The sequence below is a fragment of the Natrix helvetica genome (assembly GCF_964273705.1).
Source record: "Natrix helvetica genome assembly, chromosome: 1".
Taxonomy (NCBI): domain Eukaryota; kingdom Metazoa; phylum Chordata; class Lepidosauria; order Squamata; family Natricidae; genus Natrix; species Natrix helvetica.
The window spans coordinates 113,431,471-113,458,630 of record NC_138548.1 but is presented as its reverse complement, the minus strand read 5'-3'; the positions used below and the strand labels follow the sequence as shown (position 1 = coordinate 113,458,630).

Here is a 27,160-nt window from a genome sequence, read left to right as displayed (position 1 = left end):
CGGAGATTCTTGAAGTAGCGTTCTTCGTCCTATCTGTCTCTCAATCCCACCCTCGTCGCCAATGTTAGATCTGGGCAACGAGAGACAGACTGCGGACACGACGTGACTTAACAGCTCTTTATTAGTAATAGTAGTGATCCAGCTTACTCTGTGGTCGGAGGGTTCCCCTTTTATAGGGATGAGGCACGCCCATTGACCAATCAGAGGAATACCTGTTTCCCGCTGTAGGAGCGGACCTGAGGGAAGACTTATCCCGATATATGCTAATATCTAACATAAATGGACTTTGCTTTTCCTTGAAAAACGAAGTCCAGTCTCCTTTTGAAAGAGCATCTTTGGCACCATCTTTGTTGGGTTTGGGAAGGTCACATGGTTAAAAGTCATCGGGAGTCAAGCTCAGCTTCCTTTCGAGCCTTCTAACGCCACTTACTTGTGGCCAATGCCAGGAAAGGCTCAGCCGGCGATATTTCCCATCCACCACACGTCCCGCAAAACATCCCCAGGTGGATCTGACAATTTGCCACAGCCAATTTCCTGCAGGAACAAGAGCTACCCTAATATCAAAGAAAGGTACATGATAGAATCATTAAAGAAAGGATGCAAAAGGAGGGACAGACTGAAACGTGAATGGCAAAAATTAAATTTTTATTCATTTTCAATAATTAAATAGAATCGTTAAAAGTGCCCCGGGGCGAGTTGTCCTGCAGCGTGTCGGCCGTGGTAAGTTCACTGCAGCAAGTTGGCTGCGTGACAAGTTGTCCCCTTCCCTCCCCAGGCAGCGTGTCTGGCGTGCCCTCCGCTTCACAGGTGCCGACTTCCCTTCCCGGGATCCCAATTCCACTTCCAGCCGCGGCGGCGCTTCGGCGTCCTCCCTACGTCTCCCCCAAGGCGGCAGTGGTCCCGTCCTTCCGCTAGGCGTCTCGGAAAGACCAGAGTTTATCCAGGCGGTTAAAAGCACCGAAGCAGCTGCCGGAGCCGCGAGAGAACTGGGAGGAGCCGCCGCCGCCGCCACTGTTCGCTGCCTCGGCGTAGCGTTTTGGGAAAAGCGACCCGAGTCTCCCCCGCCGTCAGCAGCGCCAGGACCACCCGGCTCGCCAAGCAAAGGTACTGGGGCGAATTCCAGGGTGCTTCGGGGCGCCCGCCTGGCTGCGCCTCGCGAGGGAAGGGCAGCGGGTGGGCGGACGCGGGAGGCTACCTGGGCGAGCAGCCCCAGAGGAAGGAAGGGCGCATTTGAGATCTCCATGGGGGGGAAGCATGACTCCTTGTGTCCTTCCCATCTTTTTGCCGGAGGGTCTCTTTGTCTCGCGTGTGTGTTGGGGGAGGAGGGGGGGAAGAAGAAGAGGTGCTGAATTTGTTGGAGGCCCACAAAGTTCCTGAAAGTGACTCTTTGGCGAGCGGGAGTGGAGTCCGGGGGTGTAAGTGAGTGAAAGGACGCTGCGGGCGTTTCTTTCTCTTTGTACTCTGCGTTTTGAAGAACTCGGGATAGCGCCGGCTGTTGCGCCGAGGCGGAGAAGGGAAGCTCCGGGCTTTGGAAATTCCCCCCCCCCTCTTCCATTTCTTTGGTTTTGGATCCCGCTGTGGAAAAGAAAGTGGGGGGGGGGGGGAGAAGGAGAAATGAAGGTTCGTTTTATTTAAGCTAGGAAACTTTTGTTGGACATCCAACTTTTTGTTTCGGAAATCCGCGTGGGAGGGGGGACGGGGCGGGGTAAAGGATCAAAGTTCTTCTCGTGCTTTATTCTGTGGAAAGTGGAACTAGGAGATAGCCGCGTGCTCGCCCAGGAACACTTGATTGTTTTGGACCCCCCCCCCCCCCAGGAAAGACAACCATAAGTCTGTTATGTGGATTATGTCTACAAACAATCTTAGTTATAATTCATTAGCTGTTTAGTCCATCCTATTTCTTGCGACCTGCGTAGGGGCAGAAAGTAAAAAGTGCTGCGGGCGGGTGGTGAGACCAATGTTTTCTTGTCATGTTTTTTAGAGTTGATAATGTGAGTGCACCTATTTGTGTTTTAACATCCTGTCTTTGATGGGTTTACCCAATGTGTGTGTGTGTGTGTGTGTGTGTGTGTGTGTGTGTAGTAACTATAGATCCATTTTCTCCAGTCTGGTACACCCTGTCCCCACTCCCCAGTTGGAACTGCAATTTCCAAAATTTCTAGTCTGCAGTTCCTGATTCTGAGACTTGTGTTTTTAAAAAATAATTGTTCAGAAAGTTTCAACGTTTGTTTTAGACCGGCATATAAGACAATCACATACACACACACACACACCACACACACATACACACACATTCTATAGCGGACTTTAAAATATATTAGGCAATGATTAATGTCCCAAATTTGTTATTTAAAAGATAGGGGGCTTTTCTGACTTGTTATGTTCATTTTTAATGTGTAAGTTTACTTTCTGAATTCTAACATGGTATTTTGGTTCTGTTTGCATAGTCTGGTAATCTGGATTAACTAAACCAAAAATTAGCTGTGTTTGTATCCAAGTCAAACATTTGCCAAATATATATTAATTGTAGCATGCTATGCAATCTGAGCTTGTTGATCAGAAAAGTCGGCAGTTAGATGGTTCGAATCCCTAGCGCCGTGTAACGAAGTGAGCTCCCGTTACTTGTCCCAGCTTCTGCCAACCTAGCAGTTTGAAAGCACGTAAAAAATGCAAGTAGAAAAATAGGAACCACCTTTGGTGGGAAGGCAACAGCATTCCGTGCACCTTTGGCGTTTAGTCATGCTGGCCACATGACCATGGAGGCGTCTTCGGACAGCACTGGTTCTTTGGCTTTGAAACGGAGATGAGCACCGCCCCCCTAGAGTCGGGAACAACTAGCACACATGTGCGAGGGGAACCTTTACATTTCCCTAAGCAACCTCAGCCTTTGAAATACAGTATAAAATTAAAAGCACTGAAATATGTAGTAAATCCCAACATCAGGATAACAGAGTGCATTAGGTATTTCTGCATTATTTTGTTTGTTTATTGGATTTATAGGCCACCCTTCTCCCAAAGGACTCACTTTCACAAAGGACTCGAATTACACTTTCATAAATTCATTTGCACTGATGTACTTGCAAGGCAGAATCAATGTCAAAACTCCAGAGAAGTTTGCTCTCAATTTGTATTTAGAGCCTTCTGACTGCTTACATGAGCATGTATAGGAAGACCTCACCAATTGCAATTGGGACTGACAATTCTGTCACTAAGTGGCACGGTTGTTAAGTGCGATATCATGCGATCACAACTTCCCCCTGGTTTCCCCATTGATTTTGCTTGTTGGAAACTTGCAATGATGATCACATAACTGCGGGATGCTCTAAACATCATAAAATATGTGTGAGCTGCAAAGTGCCTGAATTGCAATCACATGACCTTGGGTACACTGCTAAGACCATAACTTCATGGATCAGTTATAAGTCTTTTTTCTTTCACCACTGTCATAAGTAAACGGGGTTCTGAATGAGTGGTTGATAAGTGAGGGCTACTGCTAATGAAGAAGTTTGAGGGACACGGTGGCTCAGTGTCTAAGACGCTGAGCTTGTCAATCAGAAAGGTCAGCAGTTCGGCGGGTCAAATCCCTAGTGCCATGTATCAGAAAGAACTCCCCTTATTTGTCCCATCTTCTGCCAACCTAGCAGTTTGAAAGCACGTAAAAAATGCAAGTAGAAAAATAGGAACCATCTTTGAGGGGAAGGCAACAGCATTCTATGCACCTTTGGCGTTTAGTCATGCTGGCCACATGACCATGGAAACGTCTTCGGACAGTGCTGGCTCTTTGGCTTTGAAACGGAGATGAGCACCTCCCCCTAGAGTCGGGAACAACTAGCACACATGTGCAAGGGGAACCATGAGGGAGTTGCACTTCCATTGTAACAGGAAAAAGGAGCTTGGGCATCTTTTCTGAAATGAAAAAATATATTTTTTTTCATTTATGTCATCCTTGGGGTAAATGCCAAGGTTTCCCCCCTCCCCCCTCCCCTCTTTGGGTATAATATAAAAATAGTAACATGGGATAAAACTTGCATTACTTTTTGTGGGAATGTGTTCTGATCTGCTACTCTATAAATGTTTCAGCCTTCACCCCATCAGCTCAAGCCAGTTCGCACAAGAAAAGAGCTTGTCTGGTGGGAGTTGTTCAGAAATTTAGAGAATGCAAAGCTGCCTATCCCCAGGGATAGCTTTTTACTATGGATCTACTGTTACATTTTGTTTGTATAATGATTAGATAGGAAGACTTTGATCTTGCATTATACTGTGCTGACTTATGAAAAGAATACAGCCAACAAAATTTCTCAATTTTCTAATGAGTTGTAAATACTGCCTTGTAAAAAAGTATGTGCCTTTGGCATCATTGTATAATTTGTTTCCTTAGTAGCTGAAGGAGAGAAAACCAAGTTAATGACGTCCTCAAATGACCTTAACCCCTAGTGACTATGTGGACCAAAATGTAGATGTCTTGGTAATAGAATGAGATTGTTCTGCCATTCCCTTCTTTTGGGATGTATTTTCAACTCAGTTTAGCCTATAGCTTTGGGGTCACTTGGTGGTCTCCCCATCCAAGCTCTCTGTAGCTTAACCCTGCTGAGTATTTTGAAATCAGCTAGAGTTGTCTAGTTGTGGAGGAGAGTTGCTGTGTGCGATGGCATGTGGTAAAAGAACAAAGAGAGAGTGGGTGGTCTGGCAACAGGCAAAGGTGCCAGTAAGGTTTTAAGAAAATGAGAAAGCAACTGTTGATCTGAAAAGGGCAGCCAGACCTGTAGGCAGTTCTGGGCAATGGTATCTAAGATCTTGGAACAAACAAAGGCTGAAGTGGAATTTGCTGGCATTGGCTATAAAGAGCTGGAACTAACTCTTAAAGGAACAAGGTTCATTTTTATTTTGCAAAGCAACCTTGTGTAGTCCTCTCTCTCTGGTTATTTTGACAAGTTTTCATCCATCACCAATGAAAGGGACTACTTTGGTGGAAGCTGGCTGCAAACTGTAGAAAAATGACCAGAAAATAAATAAAAATTATGTGTCCCATTCTGGAATTCGTTTAAAACAAAAAAAGTATTGAGAATACATAGGAACTCAAAAGCATGTTAATCATTTTCTTTGGAAATAATTAACAATAAACTTAATGAAAGGGTTTAATCAACATTGTCAATAAAACCTGTTTCATTTGTCTGTTTTTAAAGGAGTAGATAAATTCTAATGTTGCTTTGAATGCTTGGCTTTTCTCTGTAAGTTTGGAATAATAAATAGCCTAAATTTCTTGTAATATACTTGATTCAACATTTCATGGGCCTAGTTGAGTTGGTAGAGTGTAATCTAAGACTACCAGAGGAGGAGGAGCTTCCGGCGATGGCGGTCGCCTTCCTGAGCTCCTAAGAACACCATGGAGCTCCCGACCGGGTAGGGGATTGCTGCCGGCCCTCATGTCATCGGAGGGCCGAGAATTGGACAGCCCAACCACCCTGGCTTGTTTTGGGCTTGTTTTGGCCCGCCAAGGTGGTCGGAGGAGATCGGAGGGAAAGAAGGAGCGGAGGGCTGTAAGCGGCTGGGGAGAAAGCTGTGAATGGTGGCGCCGGCGCGCGCAGCGGTGCGGCGTGAGACTGCGCTGGAGGCGAAGAAAAAAGGCAAAAAAAGATGAAAGGCACCGGAGAGAACAACGAGGCACCGGAGAGGTGAACAAGGCTGGGAGGCAGTCGGGAGGGGCAAAGGGAGACGGCTGCGGCGATGGACGAGTGGAAGGAGCCGCAGCCAGGGACTCCTCTATGGTATTTTGCCGTATCCTGGCTGCTCCCATGCTCCCGGGCCCTGCCGGTGCTAGCAGAGGACGCCGAATGGTTATTTCGAACTTGGAGAACTCGGAGAATTTTTTGAGAACTTTACCAAACCGTGGAGAACGTTGGGGCGCCGGATGGGGGGCCAAGGTGAGTGTGCCCACTGGGCGCTTTGGCTGGGAACCAGGAGTGAGGGCGAAGATCTAAAACAACGGTTGGGGGTGGCCTGGAACTTCGGAGGCCACTGGAGGCCCTATTTCAGGGCTATGGATAGGCCTGAGCGGTTGCGTAGGCCAAGAACAACTGGGCCAAGAATGCCCCCCCCACCCATTAAGGAACCCACATCCATCTGGAACCACCTTGGACTGTCTCCCACTTTTCTGTCATCTCTGCCTTCCTTCACCATTTGGGGATATTCGATCATTTCCCCCTCCCCTTTTTTCCAAGTACTATCTGGACATTGAAGCCCCCAGCTTCCCATTAAGACTCTAACCCGCTGGCTATTAACTTTTTATTACCAGCACCCTTACCCTACTGGGGTTTTTAACAATCTTAACAATCTACTTGAGGTCAGACCTGCTCCGCCTGCGGGAGGCCCCTCTCTCGCAGGCATGGCCCTTGGCTCTCACAATGGCCTGCCTTGATGACGGGTTTGTGAACCCCGAGAGGTGGAAGAAACGGAAGCTGAGGGGATTTTTATCTAAATGTTTTGTATTGTTTTTAGGGGGTTCCAGGGAGGGTGGGTGGGTTAACCAGGCCGGGAGGGAAGCCAGTGCCAGACGAACAGGTGAGTCCAGGAGGGAAGTGAGCGGGGTGGGGGGGGAGAGGGAACAAGTTATTCTAGCAGAGGGTTGTTTTATTACAACGGTCGCGGGGAGGGGGGGATGCGAGGACAAGAGAAGATCACAAGGTCGGTTGGGAGACCGTGGCTGCTGGCTACGCCCGGTCGTTTGTACCAACCCCCGCAGTCTAGGTGGTCAGGAACTACAGAGCCAGGGCCTGCGGCTGATGCTTTGCAATGCAAGGTCCGTGACCAACAAGGCACCCCTCATTAGTGAGTTGATCTCCGAGGGGGAGCTGGACCTTGCAGGGATAACGGAGACCTGGTTGGGCCACGAGGGTGGTTTACCCCTCGTGGAAATGTGCCCACCGGGTTTCCGTGCATTCCATCAGCCTCGGGCCCTGGGTAAGGGTGGTGGGGTGGTGGTAGTTATACGGGATTGTCTTGAGCCGAGGGAGTTCACTGTCCCTCAGATACCCGGGTATGAGTCCCTAGGTGTGAAATGGGGCCCAGGGAGGCAGTGGGGTCTGCTGATCTTATACTTGGCTCCTCGCTATACATCAGCGGCCCTGCCCAAGCTCCTCGAGCTGATCTCAGAGACGGCAGTTGAGATCCCCAAGCTTTTGGTTATGGGGGATTTCAACCTGCCGTCGATGGGAGCAGCATCTGAGGTGGCTCGGGAGTTCATGGCTTCCATGACAGCCATGGGCCTGACCCAATTAATTCAGGGCCCCACACACGAAGGTGGCCACACACTGGACCTTGTTTTTGTATCTGAGCAGTGGACGAGTGATCTGGTAATAGGGGACTTAGTTGTTACTCCCCTGTCATGGTCAGATCACTCATGTCTCCGGCTAGACTTCCCTGGCGCTACCCTCCACCGCGAGGAGGCGGGGCCAGACTGTCCAAGCTGATACCGCCCCAAGCACCTGATGGAACCGGATAGGTTCCAGATGGAGCTTGGGCCACTACCTGTAGCCCTGACCCGCGCTCGGTCGGAGGACCTAGTGGCCGCCTGGAATAGGGCGACGGCTGGGGCCTTGGACCGGGTTGCGCCTTTGCGACCTCTCCTACGGCAGCGACCCACCCGAGCTCCTTGGTATACCGAGGAGTTGAGGGTGATGAAGCGCCATAGGAGACGTCTAGAGAGCAGGTGGAGGTCCTCACGCTCCGAGTCTGATCGAACACAGGTAAGAGCCTATTTACGGACCTACCTTGTGGCATTGAGAGCGGCCAAACGTAGACATTGTGCCGCTCTTATTGCGTCCGCGGATAACCGCCCTGCCGCCCTGTTTAGGGTGACCCGCTCCCTCTTGTCGCAGAGGACGCGGGGGGCACCCTTGCAGGGAAGAGCAGAGGAGTTTGGGGAATATCTGCAGGACAAAGTCGCTCAGATCCGGAGCGGATGGGCCCCCTCCAGTGGACCGGACGAGCCGTCAACAGTGAGTCTTGTGAGACCATTCTGGGAGGAGTTTGACTCTGTTGCCCCCGAGGATTTGGGCAGGTTGCGTGGACGGCTGCAACCCACCACATGTTCAATGGACCCGTGTCCCTCCTGGCTGGTACTGGTATCCTGGGAGGTGACACGAGGCTGGCTTCTGGGCCTGGTGAACACCTCATTGGGTGAGGGATCCTTACCAACTGCCTTGAAGGAGGCGGTGGTGAGGCCCTTACTCAAGAGGCCTTCACTTGACCCAACGGAGCTAGCTAATTATCGTCCAGTCTCCAACCTTCCCTTTCTAGCAAAGGTTGTTGAGAATGTGGTGGCACAGCAATTTCCGCGACACCTTGACGAATCCGAATATCTAGACCCACGCCAGTCCGGCTTCCGACCCGGGCACAGCACAGAGACAGCCTTGGTCGCGTTGGTAGATGATCTCTGGAGGGCCAGAGATAGAGGTTGTTCCTCTATCCTGGTCCTATTAGACCTCTCAGAGGCTTTTGATACCATCGACCATGGTATCCTATTGCGCCGGCTGGAGGGGATGGGAGTCGGAGGCACCGTTTTACGGTGGTTCGGCTCCTACCTCTCCGACCGGACGCAATGTGTGTTGACAGGGGGGCAGAGGTCGACCCTGAGGCCACTCACTTGTGGGGTGCCGCAGGGGTCGGTCCTCTCACCCCTCCTGTTCAACACATATGTGAAGCCACTGGGGGAGATCATCCGTGGTTTTGGGGTTGAATATCATCTGTACGCTGATGATACTCAGCTGTACATCTCAACCCCAAACCACCCCAACGAGGCTGTTGAAGTGATGTCCCGATGTTTGGAAGCCGTCGGGGTCTGGATGGGGGACAACAGACTCAAACTCAACCCCTCCAAGACTGAGTGGCTGTGGCTACCGGCACCTCGGTTCAGCCAGCTGACTCCATCGCTGGCCATAGGGGGCGAACAATTGCCCCCTGTGGAACGGGCGCGCAATTTGGGCGTCCTCCTAGATGCCCGGCTGTCAATGGACGACCATGTGGTAGCCGTGGCAAGGGGGGTGTTCCACCAGGTTCGCCTGGTGCGCCAATTGCGCCCCCTTCTGGACCGGGATGCCCTACGCATGGTCACTCATGCACTGGTGACGTCTCGCCTGGACTACTGCAATGCTCTCTACATGGGGCTTCCCTTGGGACGCGCCCGAAGACTGCAGCTAGTCCAGAATGCAGCCGCGCGGGCTGTCATGGGGAGTACTAGGTACTCCCACGTAACACCACTCCTGCGCGAGCTGCACTGGCTGCCTGTGGGTTTTCGGGTGCGTTTCAAGGTTTTGATCACCATCTTTAAAGCGCTCCATGGCACAGGACCTAGCTACCTGCGGGATCGCATCCTGCCACACACATCCCTGCGGCCAATTCGCTCTCACAGGGAGGGACTTCTCCTGGTGCCGTCCACTAGGCAATGCCAACGGGCGACGCCAAGGAGTAGGGCCTTCTCTGTGATGGGCCCAACCCTCTGGAATGACCTCCCCCCCGACATTAGAACCACCACCGACTTCCGCTCCTTCCGACAAAAATTGAAAACACACCTGTTCCGATTGGCTGGCCTGGCATAATTATAACTGCTACCTCCTGGCAAACATACTTCTTAAGTGGTATTTTAGGGGAATTGTTTTTTAATTTAATTTTATGGGATATGTGTAGGGGTTTTAAACTATTTACTCAGCTGTACAGTTCTTTTAAACCTTTTTTATCCTCCTTCATATCTATTTATCTATTTACCTATCTAATAATTTTAATTGTTTAATTTTATATGATGTATTTCTTATATGGACTGTACACCGCCCCGAGTCCCTTTCGGGAGAGGGGGTGGTCTATAAGCGCTCAGTAAATAAATAAATAAATAAATACCAGAATTCCAGGTGAATTGTTGGTTTTGCTGTCTTAAGGTCATCTGCATTGTTGCAGCCAGATCTGGAATAGGATTTCAGTCTTGAAAATTACATCTCCTTTTTTGGATATTTTTACTTCCAAATAAATATCAATAGGACTGTATTACTCTAGGGTTGACTTCTACTTTCTCCATCATCAAAAGTGGCTTATCAAGACTGAAATTAATAAAGAGAAATGCCTTTAACTGAATCACAGCTGACCTCAAATGGCAAATTGGAATACAATTTAAAAGAGTTAAGACCCTTTTCAAGTCTGCATATTTCTGGAGATTCAGCCTGTTGTTGAGCAGTAGAAGGTAAATGGGTGAAGACTGGGAGTAAGAAGAACTAATTGGTATAGATATCAGATAGACAACTACGGTAAGTGCAGTAACATTAATAGGGATATTAGTTGAGTTTTTGTATACTGAACAAAGATATCAATATCTAGGTACTAGCAGCTAATTCTGAGGGTCAAACTATGTAGTATTTAACATATAAATTGTTCCAGAATGTTTTCAGTTTGAGTGTATTCTGTATAGATGCACACTGACTCAATCTGGATTAGGACCACTAACTTCAAGGAGGCGAACCATTTAACTTTGTCTCACACATATTTATTGCCTTAGTTGGAAAATATGTACGGATATCTTTTGCTGATATAAGATCTTGGTTTTTTTTTTAATCATTGAGATCACTGAAGTTTAAAGCAAATCCTGTGGCCATGCATTCTGATTTTTTTTTTTTTAAATGAGCTTCTCTTCATGCATGATGCTTACAACCCACATTAAACTATCATATGGTTCAAGTAGAATAGTTTGAAATTGGAAGAATTCTTGCATTATCCCTAAATCCAAAGGTATCCCATACTGTAACTTTAGACCATTTGAATCTGTACAAACCAGACTTAACTGTTCTATATTTGGCATCACTAATTTTGCTTCTAAAAATAATAATTTAATTTTATACATTTACATTTTAAACATTTAAACAATTTAAACATTTAAAAAATAAGCAGCACAATAATCCCCCCATCCCCCCCAAAGAAAAGAAGAAAGATGTTAAAGCAAACAAACCTGGATGGGAACAAAGAAAAGGAAGAAAAGGGAGTGTCTATCATCCTTGGTTGAAGAGTCATCTTTAGGGCCCTTCAAAATATTTACAGGACGGGAGCTGTTCAAATCTCCAGAGGAACCTCACTCCAGAAAGAAGGTGCTGCTGCAGAGAAGGCACGGTATTCCTGGGTCATGATAGATGGCATTATTTTAATTGAAGGAAGCTGGAGCACACCAATTCTGCCAGACCAGACTAGCTAGGAATATAATATTGGAGACAAGCAATCCCTCAAATTACAGAACAAAATTGTTACTTCTGCAACCTGCCAAACATATTTAATGAGCGGGGTCTGGCTTCTTATCTTCCTACATAGATGAACTTCTCTCTCTGCTACTAGAGGGCAAGTGCCATAAATGTTCCTAAGTACATTGTTTGTGTAGCATAATAGAGGCTGAACTGATCTTTTTTAGTGTAGACCTTATTTTCCTCTTCCAGGGGCCACCCCAGCCATTAAGGTGACTTCTGTGTTGATTTCCTTCCAGCTCAATGAGGTCTTTAAGAAACCTATAATGTTGAATTTTGTTACTTAGCGTCAAGATGGTTGAAAGACACTCCCCGTGAAATACAAGCCTAGATGATATAGATACACAGCCTTTTCTTGTCTCCCCAACCCACCTATCTGTTTGCTGGCTGGCTAATGGCTATAAAAAATGAAATTCAATATATTGAAATGTGTGGGTTAACAAGATTAGGTGTGTAAAAGAAATACAGCCAAAGCCAACCCTCCTATCTGCAGATTTGGAGGAGAGTCAAGCTTTCCTCATGAAGTAAGCTGACCCTCTTGGAGGCATTTCTCTCATACCATTTCCTAAGCTGCATTGTTTGAGATGCCAGAGCGGGAGTAACCGGACATAAAGGCTTGTATCTTGATTTCATCTGTAATCTGGATAACAATCACAGCCTTTATTTTTGGATTGTTAGTTTTGAAAAACAAATGTCCCAACACCCCCCCTCCATTCATGATCTTAAAAGAAACAACAGATGTGCTGAGATGTATTGGAGGAAAGAAGGTATGGTTGGATGGTATTTCCGTTGGCATCTGCCTTCTTGCAGTTTGTTCTGGATCATTGTCTAGTTAAGGTCAGTTTTGCTCAGTGAACTATGCCTGGGCAGAAAAGGGTTTTTTCCATTCTTGGCTCCCAGATGTGGCAAACTAACATTATTTACTTCTATAGAAAATATGCTGCTGTTTGAGGCTTTAGTAGTGCTCCCACAAAGAAAGTGGGAGATTCTAACAAAAATAAAGGCATCTGAGATTTGCTGCTTGTGTGGGCACAAAAGAATTTATTCCGCCCATTTGTATCTGAAGTCTCATGAAAAAAGCCCAGAATAGCAGGTTTTGTTCAAGATTGGCTGGTGTAAAAACAAACAAAAACTAACCTACAGTCTGCATCAGAGATGACCAGCTTTGGTAGGGGAACAGGAGCTAAGGACTTCCCATGGCCTTTGAGTGCCATGCTGCTGTTTCAAAAGGGGAAGCATCTCTTTACTCCTTGTTTCTGTTTATGTTACACCAACACTCATTGTAGGTCAGTTCATAGAATGAGGTGGCTAGATGGAGTCACTGAAGCAGTCAGCGTGAGCTTAAATGGACTCCAGAGGATGACAGAAGACAGGAAGGCCTGGAGGAACATTGTCCATGGAGTCGCGATTGGTTGGACATGACTTTGCAACTAACAACAACAAATTATCTACTGGGCACAGTGCCCTGAGACTATAAGATCATTTTATCTTCAAAATGTACATTCCATGGATTTATAATTATAATATTGCCATCAAAGCTGATACCAGCCAGAGCATAGAACAACTCAAAGAAGTAGTGCAAAATTGGAAGATGTGAAGAGAGACCTGGCCCATGGAATCACCAAAAGTCAATCACGAGGGAATGGATAATATCATCATCAGTTATAATATGGGACTTATTGTATATCTTGTATACCATTTTTTGGGTAGGATGAACTTGGAGTCTATGGGAGTCTCTACAATGGTTTTTTTTTAAAATTCTGCCCTGGTTCCCTGGGCATTGCTGATGAAGAATTCTTCCCAACATGTTTTATTGAATTTCTATGAAGAAATATTCTCAGGCAAAAAATCAAAAATTTTCTATTTCCTCACTTCAATCTAAGTGTTGCAGATAGTTTTTCTTTTTTAATGAAAGGACTCCAATCAGTTAAGTCCCTGAGATTTCTCTGTGATTGCATTAAGACATGATTCACAAAACATTTTTACATTTACCATTTTATCTCCTGGAAAATATGTTAATGGCCTGAGGAGAAAAAAGTACCTTCCATCTACTTGTTAAACCATGGGGTTATTTAAAAGGTGCATAAACATTAGAAACTCTGATTTTATTGGAATATTTGGAAGCAATCACAGCTAAAAGGGGTGGATTTATTTTTAATGGTGCATTGAAGTGCAGCTTTTCTTCAAATTGCAGCAATGGGTAGCTTGGAAGATATACTGCGAAGATGCTCAATTTAGTTGATAAGTACCTGACTTTCATTATGAGAAAGAAGTTTAGCATTTAAATTACTTTAGTTTGAGCAATATTCTTTCAGAGTACTGTTGAACACAAAACAAAAGCAAGGGAAACTCATATCCTTGTAAGGGAGAAAACCCCAGACCAGTTGCATTGGTTATTCTGTGCTTAGTCTGTATGATGAAATGTTGTATAGCATTCAGTTAACTTTTCCTGCCATTGGAAAAATGAGGGATTGTGTGTATGTGTGTGTGTATGTGTGTTTGTGTCAATTTCTCCTGTGCAGTTCTTCTCATGTCATATATGGGAATTTGCAAGAATAGAAACAAGTCCCATCATGCAAGCAGAAATCCATGCCTCAAATTTTATCCAAAGTAGGAAGCTACACAACATGGAAAAATGCAGACTTGGATAGAATTAAGATTTATAATGGGAAACAAATTGTGGAAGGAGGGGGTTGGACACACAATTGCAGATGAGTTTATCTTTATAAGATAGAACTTTGAGGAAAATTACGGAGGCAATCCTTCCTAACACGGGATAATTGTCAAAGATAATAGAACGTACAAATAGAATTTAGATAGAGGCTTCCTGGAAAAGATGGAAAAGAGATTTAGCCAGGAAAGTTACAGGGAAATCTAGATTTCCTTTTTCCTCAATGTAAGATATGTCCTTCATTTACCCCTTATTGTTATTCATTTATTACATTTATATAACTGCCCATCTCACGAGAACTGACATGAGAGCAGTGTACAATAGTCAGTAAAAAAATGCATATGCGTAAAAACAGACATTAAAAATGGAAAAAAACAACAACATTGAAATGGAGATGATTAAAATTAGAAACCCAACAAAAGAATTGATGGAATTGAGAGGATTTTTTTTTTGGTCATGGATGCCAACCATACCTGGAAATGCCCTCCAGTACATGATTTTGGAGGGGAAAAGTGCTAGATACTAGAAATTAAACTTAGCTGAACCTTTGGTGATCTGTACATTTAAAGAGGATGGATCCTTATTAATACTTTGATCGAAGACCACCAAAAGATACTAGGGCTACTCTGTACAGTGAAATAGATAAAAATATCTTGCAGTGGCCAACCATTTCGGTATTGCAATTGAGGAAACTACATGATTATTTACACATAGACACCAGGAGTTAAAATTGACTTGAAAAAAACCCCTTGATTTTAAGCAGCTTCAGTTGCCAATTGTGATTTTATTATTGAAATGATGTGTTTTTGTAAAACTTGCAAAGCTCACTGAATATTCAGTAGTGTATGTGCACTAGAAGGGCAGGAAATACATTTCATATAGAATTAAAATAAAAGGTGCTCTTAGAAATAAATGTCATTATTGATACATATTGCATATTGGACTGAATGTCTGAGAGCAAGGGAGGAAGAACCAATAGCAAACTGTTCAGTTCCATTGACACTTTTTGCTGTTTGCTAGAATGTTTCAGGTAAATGTTTGTTTTTCTCCTGCATGGAGAAATTGACCCTGTTGTGGAGCAGAACATCTTTTAATCAAAGGTCACTCTTTGACCATTATATGAACAAATGAGAGGCTGAATTGAGCCCCAGGAACAGAATTTTAAACCCAGTTTTAAAGAAGAGTGGCAAATGATGGCCTTCCAGATATTGTGAAGGTATTATACAGGAGTAAGTTGGTTGTTCCAAGTCATATCACAATACACAATTCTGTGTGGGTACTGGTAACACTCTTGAAATTGTATTTCTATGTGGCACTGAGAAAAATCTATTTAGAAGAACAGGTGTTAGCTGCAGCTCAGAAGGCATTTGCACAAATGCATCTTGGGCTCCAATTGTACCCATTTCTGGATCAGGAGGCCTTACTCACATTTACTGATGCTTTGTCTCTTCTTGTCTGGATTACTGCAATGTGCTCTATCTGGAATTTCTCTTGAAGATTACTCAGTAGCTACAGCCTGTCCAGAATGCAGCATCCTGGACAGTTATAGGCATTCCTCTGTGTGACCATGTGACATTTCTCTTTCAAGAGCTGCATTGGTTAGCAATAAGCTTCTGGGTACATTTAGAAGCAATTTCGAACTAAGGAGAAATTTCCTGACAGAACTATTAATCAATGGATGCAACACTGGAATTTTTAAAGAAGAGATCACCATTTGTCTGAAGTGGTGTAGGGTTTCCTGCCTAAGCAGGGAGTTGGACTAGAAGACCTCTAAGGTCCCTTCCAACTCTGTTATTCTATTCTATTCTATTCTTTTAAAGATAGTAACTTAGTAAGTAAGATTTCCTCAATCTAACTTATGGACTTTACTCTCTGCACTGGTGGTCATTAACATACCCTCAGATTTTTGGCTCGGTCCAGACAGAAGAGAAACTCTAATAATCTAGTCTCCATTGTAATATGCCATTCTCAACTTCTTTGGTTTCACAATTATCAGCTCTGGAGATGGCCTTGCCCCCCAACCTAATGGGGCAAAATTTGTTTTGATTTGATTAAACAAATAATAAAGTGATCAGAATTCCACTTCCTTCTTGAAACAGTTGTGATGTTTCTTTATGTTACTTGCTTTAAAAGCATTATAAGGTTCCTATTTTGGACTCCAGCCTTTTGTGATTCTCTCCCCCCCCCCATTTCTTTTTATTTGATAGTAAAAAAACAGTGGCCTATATTTCTAATAACTACTGAGAAGGTAGATGAGCATATCCAGAAAAATGTTTTCCTTTTTCAGGTTCTTCCATCTGCCTTGATAGATCATCTTTCACCAAGAAATATTAAGATAGTCACAAGAGTTCTTCATTTATAACACTACCATCATAGTTATTTTCCTCAAAATACTCATTATATGCTTTCTATTGAGCCCCAGGAAAAAATTGACAAGAAAAAAAGCCAATAGATAACTGACAATATGAGACAAATAGTTGAAAGGATTTTTATTCAGAATCGTTAAAAGTTTTTTTAAATCTCAGTTATGCACTCATAGAGAACCAGTTATTCAGTGAAAGTTTTTACATGTTTAAATTAAGATAGGGCAAGTTGCATTATTTCTGCATATCAGATGGGGAGAATCTTGTGCACGTCAGACACACTCAAACGAAAACACAGCAGGAAAAAAACGTTAGCATGAAGCCTCCAAAGGGACAGGCAGCTCTGTTAGGCTTATATTAGGAAAGCAGCCAACCAGCCGATGGGAGTGCCAGTGTACAGAATATAATGGTTTCATTCTAAAAGCTTTTTGTGTGATTGATTCACAGGAGCCACTTCAGCAACCACGGAGATGAATGAGGGAACAATAAGAAATGAAGGGCTTGCATCTTTCAGTAAAGTGACAAGAGCCAGGGCCCTAGAAGAAAGCTCTTTTTAATCTGGTCTAACTCTGCCAAACCCAAGAGTTTGCAAAATAAAAGATGCTTGTTTTTTGTAGGAAGGACAGCTGTTACAGGGAAGGAGTAGGGTTGGAGACCCCCAATTTGAAAACCTTGGGCCTCCAGGCAAATCTCTTCAGGACCACCAAACTGCCTGCCCTGCTTGACCATTTGCAATATAAAGCATTGAGTTCCCCCCCCCCCCAAAAAAAGCAAAATTGCCATGCCATAAGTCAAAGCATCAGACTTTTCTCCCCAAGAATAAAATGAAGAATGATGGTATCCCAGTTTTTTGTTTATTCATTTCAACTATATACTGAGCCATGGTGGCACAGTAGTTAGAATACAGTATTGCAGGCTGACTCTGCCCATTGCCAGGAGTTTGATCTTGACCGGCTCAAGATTGACTCAGCCTTCTATCCTTCCGAGGTCAATAAAATGAGGACCTAGATTGTTAGGGGTAATATGCTGACTGTAAACTGCTTAGAGAGGGCTGTAAAGCACTGTGAAGTGGCACGTAAGTTGAACTGCTATTGTTAATTATTTATCTATCAAGGAAGATTGATTCAAATAACCCTTTCTAACTTTTCTTCACCCCCATTCCAACTACCTATATGGAAAATCGCTATTGTGGAAGTTGTGGAGACATCATGCAAAATATTTATTTGGCCAAGAAATAGAGAGGGCACATCAGATATCATGTACTCTGTCATGAGCATAGTATGAATTATTAGATTTCTAAAACAAAGTGATTGATACCTGCATTGAACAAGGTTTGGATAAGTGTTTTAATGCACTGTAATATATTCACTTAGCTGGTTGGCTGACGACTAGTTCCATCCATTGGGATCATCTTCCATAAAATGCTTTGTAGCCATTATCTTTTGCCCTGGCTGGGAAATACAGTGATACATTTTCAGTGCAGGTTTATATTATCCTTGAATAATAAAGATGGATTTTCCTGTTCTTTAAAGCAGTGTCCTGTAATTTGATTCCTTTTTAAAGCACCTCCTCTGAAAACAGAAGTAACTTGAAAATAATTATGTTTATTTACATTTTCCACCTACTGTATTTTTCGGAGTATAAGACGGACCTTTGTCCCTCAAAAAAGAGGCTGAAAATCTGGGTGTGTCTTATACACTGAATACAGCATTTTTTGCCACCTGAAACCCCGCCCCCTTCACCAAAATTGCCTTGCATAGCCTTTAGGAGGCTTGCAGAGTGCTCCAGGGGGCTGGGGAGGGCAGAAATGAGTGAAAAACGGGCCATTTTTTGCTCAATTTTGCCCCCCCAGCCCCTAAGAGCACTTTATAAGCCTCTTAAAGGCTATGCTTGCTCTCTTTTTTTGACAAAAAATGTGGCCGTTTTGTGAAAAATTGGCTGTTTTTTTCTTGTTTTTGGTCACCCCCACCCCCAGGAGCACTCTACAAGCCTCCTAAAGGCTATTCATGCCCTTTTTTTTGAAAAAAGGGCCTGTTTTGGGGAAAAATGGGCCGTTTTGGGGAGGTCTGCAGAGTACAGACTTTTTTTTAAAAAATTGCCTCTTCAAAACCTTGGTGCGTTTTATACTCAGGTGCATTTTATACTTTGAAAAATACGGTAGTTGGAAAATTGACATTTCCTTAGTAAATGTCTAATTTGCCTGTCTTGGAAAAGCTGAAGGAGACTTAAAGAATAAAACCTCATATCACACTCCCTCAGTCCAATGACACCCAGCTGTGTTCGTGGCTGGAATAGCCATAGGATAATGAGAACTGTAGTCTAGTACATCAAGAAAGCAGATTTGTACACAAATCATACTGGTTTTAAGAATTTTCAAACTAATAAAGGAGAATATTTGCAGCTTAGGGTTGTCAAGAGGGGTCCTTGGTGCTCTCTGAAGTTGTTTTCTAGCAGAGGTTCCATTACCCAAATTAGGTAACATCATTGACTAGCACTGATGATGTTATCTAGTTTAGGTAATGAAATATCTGCAAGAAAACAAGCTCAGAAAGCACCAAGGATCCCCTCAATTTTCAAACTGATATCCAATAAATTTGAAGAGCATCCGGTTGTGGAAGGCTGATGTAAGCTCTTTTCTGCTAAGAAAGTTTAGCAAGAAACTTCTATATTATCAAGCGCCTCCTCCCATTGCCACAAAAAGAATAGTAATTGCCCATTTCTAAGGCTCTGGGCAACAATTAAGCTTTTTATTATTCCTAAAACTGGAGGAACAAGGCTGTAATATTTCTGAAGAGCGGTGTTTATTATGATCTTGTTTTGCTTGAGCTGTAGCTTCTAAATCCATGTAATTCATTTTACCTCTATTTCCTAAACTCCCGCTTTGGGTTTAGATCTAGCCTCAAGATAGGCTACAAAGAAGTAGCTTCAGGAGCTGCTTTCTTAATTACTATACAAGTTGAGACAAGTGTGAAGGGCCAAGGAGTGTAGGTAAAAAAGATGGTTATAATTATAAAAGTGATGATGTGAGCAGATGACTTTATTGAGATTCTTGTTTATAATTAATAATTCAGTGCTTAACATATGCCAGGTAAGAGAAAACTCTAGTTTGACAGGTATTCTATGCAATTTAGCATCTATGCCTTGGGACAGTCTCTGGGTTCACACGGCACCAGAGGGTAGCGTGTTTTGATTAGCAAGCATGAACCCATCTACTCCCTTTTCCTCCCAGCTTTCTAAAGCACAAGATGGCTTACAGTATTCTCCAGAACAAAAGCCCATATAGTTAAGTGGTATAAGGCAAAAAGAAACTGCTGGAACTTGTCATTGATGAGATAATTGTTTTACCAAATGAATGCAGGCGCCTCAACAAATCTGCTACTGAATAGCCTTTAAGCTTTTATTTTTGTTTCCTTACCCCTGAGGTATATTTTCTCTCATCCTCTTCCTTCTTTGAGTGCACCTAAACTATATTTAACATTGGTAGATTGATGTCAATAAGCTCAAGTTAATAGGCAGCAGGGGTTTGTTGTCTGTGTATATTTGTATGTTTTTAATTATTAGCATTTTATCCCGGCACAGAAAAAAAAAAGGGGGGGGGATTCAGAATGCTATTTTCTCAGAATGCTATTACAAAACTTGTATTCTACTGAATTGGTTAGTTTAAAAGCTGTTGGTAAAGAATACCTTTTTAATAAGGGAAGGCCGAAGAGTGGGATAAATGCACCCTTTTTGTGGAGCTAAGAGTGAAATGAGGGAAGGGAGAGGGAGGGGAGGACGTAGAGGAATCATCTAATTCTAAGCCCTTGTTTCTTTGCCAGCAACTTCACTCACCTGTATGCAATTGCTGGTCTCTTGTGCCAACCAGGTGTGACTAGTCAAAAACCCACTATATACTATAGCAGTGATGGCAAACCTTTTTGGCACCCAGTGCCCAAACCGAAAACGCTTGTGAATGTGGCATGTGTGTGCTGGAGTGCCGGAAACCCAAAGACCAGCTAACTGGCCACACATGTCTGTTTTTTGGCTGTTTTCCAGCCTTTTTTTGGCTGGTTTCAGGCCGGTTTTTGTGCCGGTATTGCCCCCAAAATGCCCCGAAAATGCCCCCAAACAACCCGACAAATGCCTGAAAACAGTCTGGAAAACGACCCCCAAATGGCCTGTTTTTTGGCTGTTTTCGGGCTGTTTTCAGAACATTTTTCAGCTGGTTTTGGCAGTTTTCAATTTTCATTTTCCAGTGCTCTGGCAACTGCGAAGCCAGAAGTGCAGCTGCCGATGGCATATGTGCCCACAGAGAGGGCTCTGTGTGCCACCTCTGGCACATGTGCCATAGGTTCACCATCACGGTACTATAGCCTCAGCATTTTGCTATTATTGGACAAGTGGTGCTATTAGACTTGGAAATAGTTAAAATAAATGGATTTCAACTTGGAAAAATGGAATCCTTTTGAAGAAAGAGACTCAGGTTCCCAATTCATAGAAATAAAGTCTCAGCAGACATAATACTGAAAATGGCCTTTTATCTTGATTTCAGTGCAGAAGAGGATTATTATAGTATTATGGTAGTATTTGATGTTTGCTTCTTAAAACCTTCTAATGATTTAAAAAAAATCTTTGGTGTGCCTATGAAGTTGAACAAACTGTTTTGAAATGTATCAGTCTAATAGGTGTTGGAATTTTAGATAGAAATTGTTAGATCCGGTGAACGGATAAGGCAGACTCAGGCTTCAGTAACAAACAGCTCTTTATTCAGTGACAATTATGTACAATCCAGCAAAGACTCTGTCTGGCAGCAGCCTTTTTATAGGGAGCTGTCAGACCCTTCAACCAGTCAGATTTGAATACTGTTCCCGCCGAAACAGAGGACCTTGGTGGAAACTCCTATACTGATTGTCAGTATGTAACAGAAATGCTGTATGAAAAATCTTTATGTATGGGCAGAACCCCTCAAAGAAGAATAGCAGTAACTATGCAATGAGCTATGGATGTATTTTCTTCCTAACTCCTCTTTCTGGCTTCCTTTGTCTGAATGATTCTACCATGCACTTGTGCATAATTGCAAGAAACCAGCTGGTATTTTATTGGAGTCTCTTTGAACGTGTGTCTAAGTAACAAGAAAGTGTTGCCTGCAGGATGTTTGCAGACTTTATTGGTGATGCATACCTTGAAATATGTATGAATGGCTCCAGATACTTCTGCACGTTACTCTTTGCATGAGCTTGTGCCATTGAGCTGATAACTCAATCTTTGTGGGCTGAATGAGCCATCAAGATATTGCAGGGCCCCCTTTTGTGGCTCATCTGATGGCTGATGGCTCAGTTGTCCTTCTCAGAAATTGAGGTTGGAACAGTTGTTGTCTGTGACCTCTTTCAATTCCTTGGTCCCTGTCGGGAAAAACGCCCTGGAGAAATTTGAGATCAATGGATCGGGCTGATTCCCTTCCGCATATCTTTTGAGATATTAAGAAAAAAAATAAAAGTCTTTAAAAAGTATTCTGATTAATAAACAAACTTTAATAATAAAATAAAAGTAAATGAAACAGAAATAACTAATGGTTACATTTTGATAATAAAAAGCTCCGGTTGCCAAGTTGGCAGCCGAACAAAGAAGAAAGGAATTCTGGAATGTGTAACGCATGCGCAATAAATCACTTTCAGATAAGAACTTTTATGACCTGCGCAATAACTCTTTCTTAGTTTAACTCTTGAATGTCAGTTCAGGCCTAGCAAACTTTTTAACATCGTGACAGTCCCCAACATGAAATCTGCAGCAGAAGATTGGATTGACTCCAATGTTTTGCTGGGACTTGAACTAAAAATCAACCACAATCTGGGTGAGACAATTGCAGGGCATAATGTGGATAAACCACTCCACCTCTGCAGAGGAGTTTCCCTCCAGATTTGTCATTTCCAATTTCCTTTCCCATAAGCTTGGAGGGGATGGCAAAAAGGTAATTTTCTTCCTGTTTACCTCCCCAGAGTACTGAACTCCTAAATGGATGCAGGAAACTACTCATTACATTTAATCCCAGTGGGCACAGGAAGGTACTGTATCTCTTCACAGTGGCTTTATGCTGCTGATGGAGAAAATGAGTTCATCAAATAGTCATGTTGAAATGATCTTCAAGTTGATCCTATGTTGGGTTTACTTCCTTTTCACTGTGAACTGTATCAGATTAACAAAAGGGGATAGCAGAATATTTACACGAGGAGAGCAAGGAATCCAACGGGCACCAAGGAAGGTGCCCACAAATATCACATTTTCTACCTAGAGATTAATTGACTTTTCATCTCCATTGCACCATGAAAAAGCCTAGCTTGTTCCAGCCGATGTCAAAGAAAAGCATGAACCTGCAGGGATAGAATTGCCTTCAGAGCATGATTGGTTCTAGTAGTATTCCCAGTGGCTTGCCAGTTTCATTGCAAGAACAGTCTTGCTATACTCTAAAAATACTGATTTCTGGCCAGGGCAACTGGAGAGAGCAGTGATAGTTCCATGATTCACTGCCCATTAACGGGGCATTAATCATGCTGCTTTTTGAATTTCCAGCTGCTTTTTGGCTACAACATTAAAACTAGTAAAGTGCCTTTTAAAACTGTCTGTGAAATCCCACTGATTTTACAAGCTTCTGGAAATTTAGAAGGAACATAACTATCTCTTGAAGTGCTGAATTGTTTTCTGTGATAAAATGGGGAAGCGGTAATAGAAATGGAGCAGATTGCAATAACGTTGGATCATATCTGAAATCTCATTTCTTATGATGCTCAGGAAATAACAAACAGACTGAAATGTAAGGTTGGCTAGGTTTAAAGATTTTCCTCTGGAAAGAACTGTCTTTAATTCCTGGCCTGTTTGGAGATTATGGAGTTGTAGTTCCAATGTTTTTAGTTGATAGTTCTTATTAATGGACAAAGAGAATCCAACCCCCTGATTAAGCAGAGACCCTATACCATTTCTGACAAGCGGCTTTCCATAAAGGTAAAGCCAGTTTATTTTTTAATGTAATTTATTAATTAAATTTATGTGCTACCCATGTCATTTTGAAGTTTTATACTTGCTGTGATTGATACCACTAAACAGTTAGTGATAGTTTCCATAGTTAGTTACTGTAGGAAGGAAGTGAAGAGTAAGGTTCTACATTTAGGCAACAAAAATGAAATGCAGTATAGTACAGTATAGGTGGTACCTTACTCAATAGTAGTAACTGTGAAAGGGATCTTGGAGTCCTAGTGGACAACCATTTAAATATGAGACAGCAGTGTGCAGCAGCTGCCAAAAAAGCCAACACAGTTCTGGGCTGCTTCAACAGAGGGATAGAATCAAGATCACGTGAAGTGTTAATACCACTTTATAATGCCTTGGTAAGGCCACACTTGGAATACTGCATTCAGTTTTGGTCACCATGATGTAGAAAAGATGTGGAGACTCTAGAAAGAGTGCAGAGAAGGGCAACAAAGATGATTAGGGGACTGGAGACTAAAACATATGAAGAACGGTTGCAGGAACTGGGTATGTGTAGTTTAATGAAAAGAAGGACTAGGGGAGACATGATAGCAGTGTTCCAATATCTCAGGGTTTGCCACAAAGAAGAGGGAATCAAACTATTTTCCAAGGCACCTGAGGGTAGAACAAGAAGCAATGAGTGGAAACTAATCAAGGAGAGAAGCAACTTAGAACTTAGGAGAAATTTCCTGACAGTTAGAACAATTAATCAATGGAAAAGCTTGCCTCCAGAAGTTGTGAATGCCCCAACACTGGAAGTCTTTAAGATGTTGGATAGCCATTTGTCTGAAACGGTATAGGGTTTCCTGCCTAGGCAGGGGGTTGGACTAGAAGGCCTCCAAGGTCTCTTCCAACTCTGCTATTGTATTGTATTGAAGAGGAAGGAGGTTTAGGGGAGAAGAGAAAATAACAAACCAAATATGACAGCTTATGGGGATGTTTTGAAGACGTTCTACCTTAATTAACTTGCTGTAAGTCTGGCTGAGAATTTGCAGTTTGAAAGATTTGGCTGTTTTCATCTCAGATTAGCCTTAATGATGCCTTCCTGAAAGCCATGCGGTTCTTGCTTCTTGCATTTGTTAAATATATGGGGCTTGACAACAGTTCTATCCTGTATGTCCTGGGAACAGTAAATCTCTCACCATTTACAAGCAATGAATTTCTGGGAAGCCTAATAGAAGTGGGATACTGGAATGTGAAGGGATGCATAAGGGGAGCACAGACATGTTTCATGATGATTGTGTTGTCAGCAAGCCAAGACTGGAGCATTCTGTCCCTGATACTATCTTGGGTGCATGTAGTCATCTCTCTCAGTCTTTCCTTTTGTTTGTGAGTAAGATCCTCTGCCAACTATGCCGTCACCTGTCCTAAGAGAAAAATCATTTGCTCTCTGCTTGTGCAGTTGGGCAAAAGGATCTGATTGGAGCAGAGATGAAAGCATTCCCGTTTTTTTTCCTCCAGAAATATATCCTATGTCCTGGGGAGACGGAAGAGCTTTCTAAATGTGGGAGGCCAAAACAGGGGGGAAAAGCATTTGAACTTCCATTTGTATTCAATCCAGGGTGCCTCTTTAACTTGACCCATTCTTGTAAAAACCTAAGAGAGGGGTCCTTGATGCTCTCTGAACCTGCTTGTTTTCTTGCAGATGTTTCATTACCCTAACTATATCATCAGTGCTACCGCTGATGATATTACCTGGTTAGGGTAATGAAACATCTGCAGGAAAACAAGCTCAGAGGGCTTGTTTCAACCTCATTTCAACCCTGAGCTACAAATATTCTCTTTTATTGAAACCTCAGAGAGCACATTCTTATACGTTTGCTCTCTTTCTCTCGCTGTGCCTGTAGCCGCCTGGTAAGAATCCAAGATGCTGGTCATAATTTACTAAAACCTGTGACAGAACTCTCAGCCCTCATCACGGCCAAAGTGGAGAAAGGCATCAAACCTGGAAAGGGAGTTTTAACTTGGCTTCCTTTAGAGAAAACTCTACCCACAGGAGACCATCAGTGAAAGGTTGCCATGTAAATGATCCTGAGTCTGACTCTCTCTTGTTAATGTGTTTGAGTCTCTGCAATTTCCAGCATGCACATAACACAAACATACGCAGAAGCAACAGAAGAGGAGAGCAGAAACGTACAGACACAATGCACTGTGTTATTTTGTTATAGAAGAAAACGCAATACCCTCCCTATGGTCACTATTGGTAAAAGGATTCTCACAAGCATGCTCTGCATGCTTTCCCTATCATATTTCCCATGTGGTGTATTGCAGCCATGCCAGCTGGGTCGTCATCGTATAGAGAAATGCAGAATGATCATGCTTGCACAAAATAAAACCAAAAAAAGCCTTCTTCGTGGGTTTGATATTTTACTTTCTTCTTCCTTTATAGCTCTCTTGATTTGTGACCATGCGTGAATACAGTGAAAGCAAGGAGACATGTATGACCATATGTCTCAAATACCTGCTGTTTATCTTCAACTTCTTCTTCTGGGTAAGGAACTGCTTATTTGGGGTACTTTCCTGCATCATGCTGTAAATCTAGGGGTTTTTTTGGCAGGGGGGAAAAGGGAAGAATAATTAAAGTTAATTTAATGTAGTACTGTGGCTGGAGTGTTAGATTTGGATTGCAAGTACCCAGATCCAAGTCCGCTTTCAGCCAACTGAGGTCCAAGGTCCCTTCCAACTCTACTATTGTATTAACTCCGCTTGCATCATAAGACTGCTGCTATTGGGGGGGGGGGAAATGGAAGGAGGGAGTTATTTATGTTGCCGTGAGCCTTTAGAGCTGGGGTGTCAAACTTGATTTTGAGCGCCCCATCAGGGTTGTGTGTTTGACCTTGGGGGGGGGGGCTGGTGGTGGGTTGGGTGGCCAGCTCAACGTCACTCGGGGGGTGTCGGGGAGGCCTGAGTGCCCTGCCAGTGAAAATGGACCTCGGGAGGGCTGCACGCTGGTTTCAGGAGGCCATGGTAGTGGAAAATGGAGCTCGGGAGCCTGTTTTCACTGGTAGAAGCACCAAAGGGTGTACCCGTGGGCCAGATCTAAGTATCCCGCAGACCGGATCTGGCCCCCGGGCCTGCGTTAGAGGAAGGGCAAGACATAAATCTAATAAATACATATCTCTCTGCCTTTACTCAGTTTTTAAGAATGACTGAGATAAGGTATTCAGGCAATCATTTGCCCAAGCGCGTACGTACCTTTTCTCCCCAGAGGCTTGCAGTTTTTTTTAAAATGACAAGTAATTGGTGATTGAAGAAGGTGGCATCTGAAACTTTCATTTGTACAGAAGGTAGTTTTTCCCCTGACCTTAAGTTTCATTGGTTTAAGTCCTTCACTGGATTAGGAGTTACCTTCTTTTTTCCTTGTTTGAACTCCATGCTGCATAGCCTGGAAGCCCACCAAAAGAGTTTCAAAAGCTTCATAATGGGGTCCAAGATAACATTTAGGAGATAACATATTGGAAGGTCCATGAAACACAAATATATGGGGTGTTTGTGTGTTTAGGCTATATAATGAATTGTTTCTGTGCTTGTATGGTTCAGATGCTTTTTCCTAAATTGAGGTTTTGGTCCTTTCATATTCACCAAGAAACATTTATTGCCTTTGCCAGGCATTCTAAGCTCTTTACAAAATGCTCAGGTTTTGATTTCCTGATTGTATAATTTCCTAATCATATAACCCAGGGAAAAGTGAAAGTGAAGAAATGCTTAGACATATTCCGGGAACTGAAATCTACAACTCTTAAAGTTGCCAAGGTTGAAAAAAGCTCTGCTATAATACCCATGATTTCTAGACACGGCCCGGTGCACGTGGAAGACACCAGTTTGAAGAACATTGGACAAGGTGGTTATGGGACATTTGA

General features: G+C 43.3%; 1 protein-coding gene across 3 annotated transcripts in view; it reads left to right on the top strand.

The window, feature by feature from the left end:
• Positions 1 to 644: 644 nt before the first annotated feature.
• Positions 645 to 27,160, top strand: part of CD151 (CD151 molecule (Raph blood group)) — a 53,849-nt gene continuing 27,333 nt past the window's right edge. Inside the window, exons 1-2 of one of the 3 annotated variants that reach the window (XM_081937051.1) lie at positions 645 to 1,104; positions 25,690 to 25,791. In XM_081937051.1, coding sequence (XP_081793177.1) covers positions 25,708 to 25,791 — 84 coding nt within the window. In that variant the 5' untranslated portion in view covers positions 645 to 1,104; positions 25,690 to 25,707. Of the gene's footprint in view, positions 1,105 to 1,488; positions 1,621 to 1,832; positions 1,992 to 25,689; positions 25,792 to 27,160 lie in introns of those variants that run through there. The other 2 variants (XM_081937052.1, XM_081937053.1) reach the window with 2 other exon arrangements.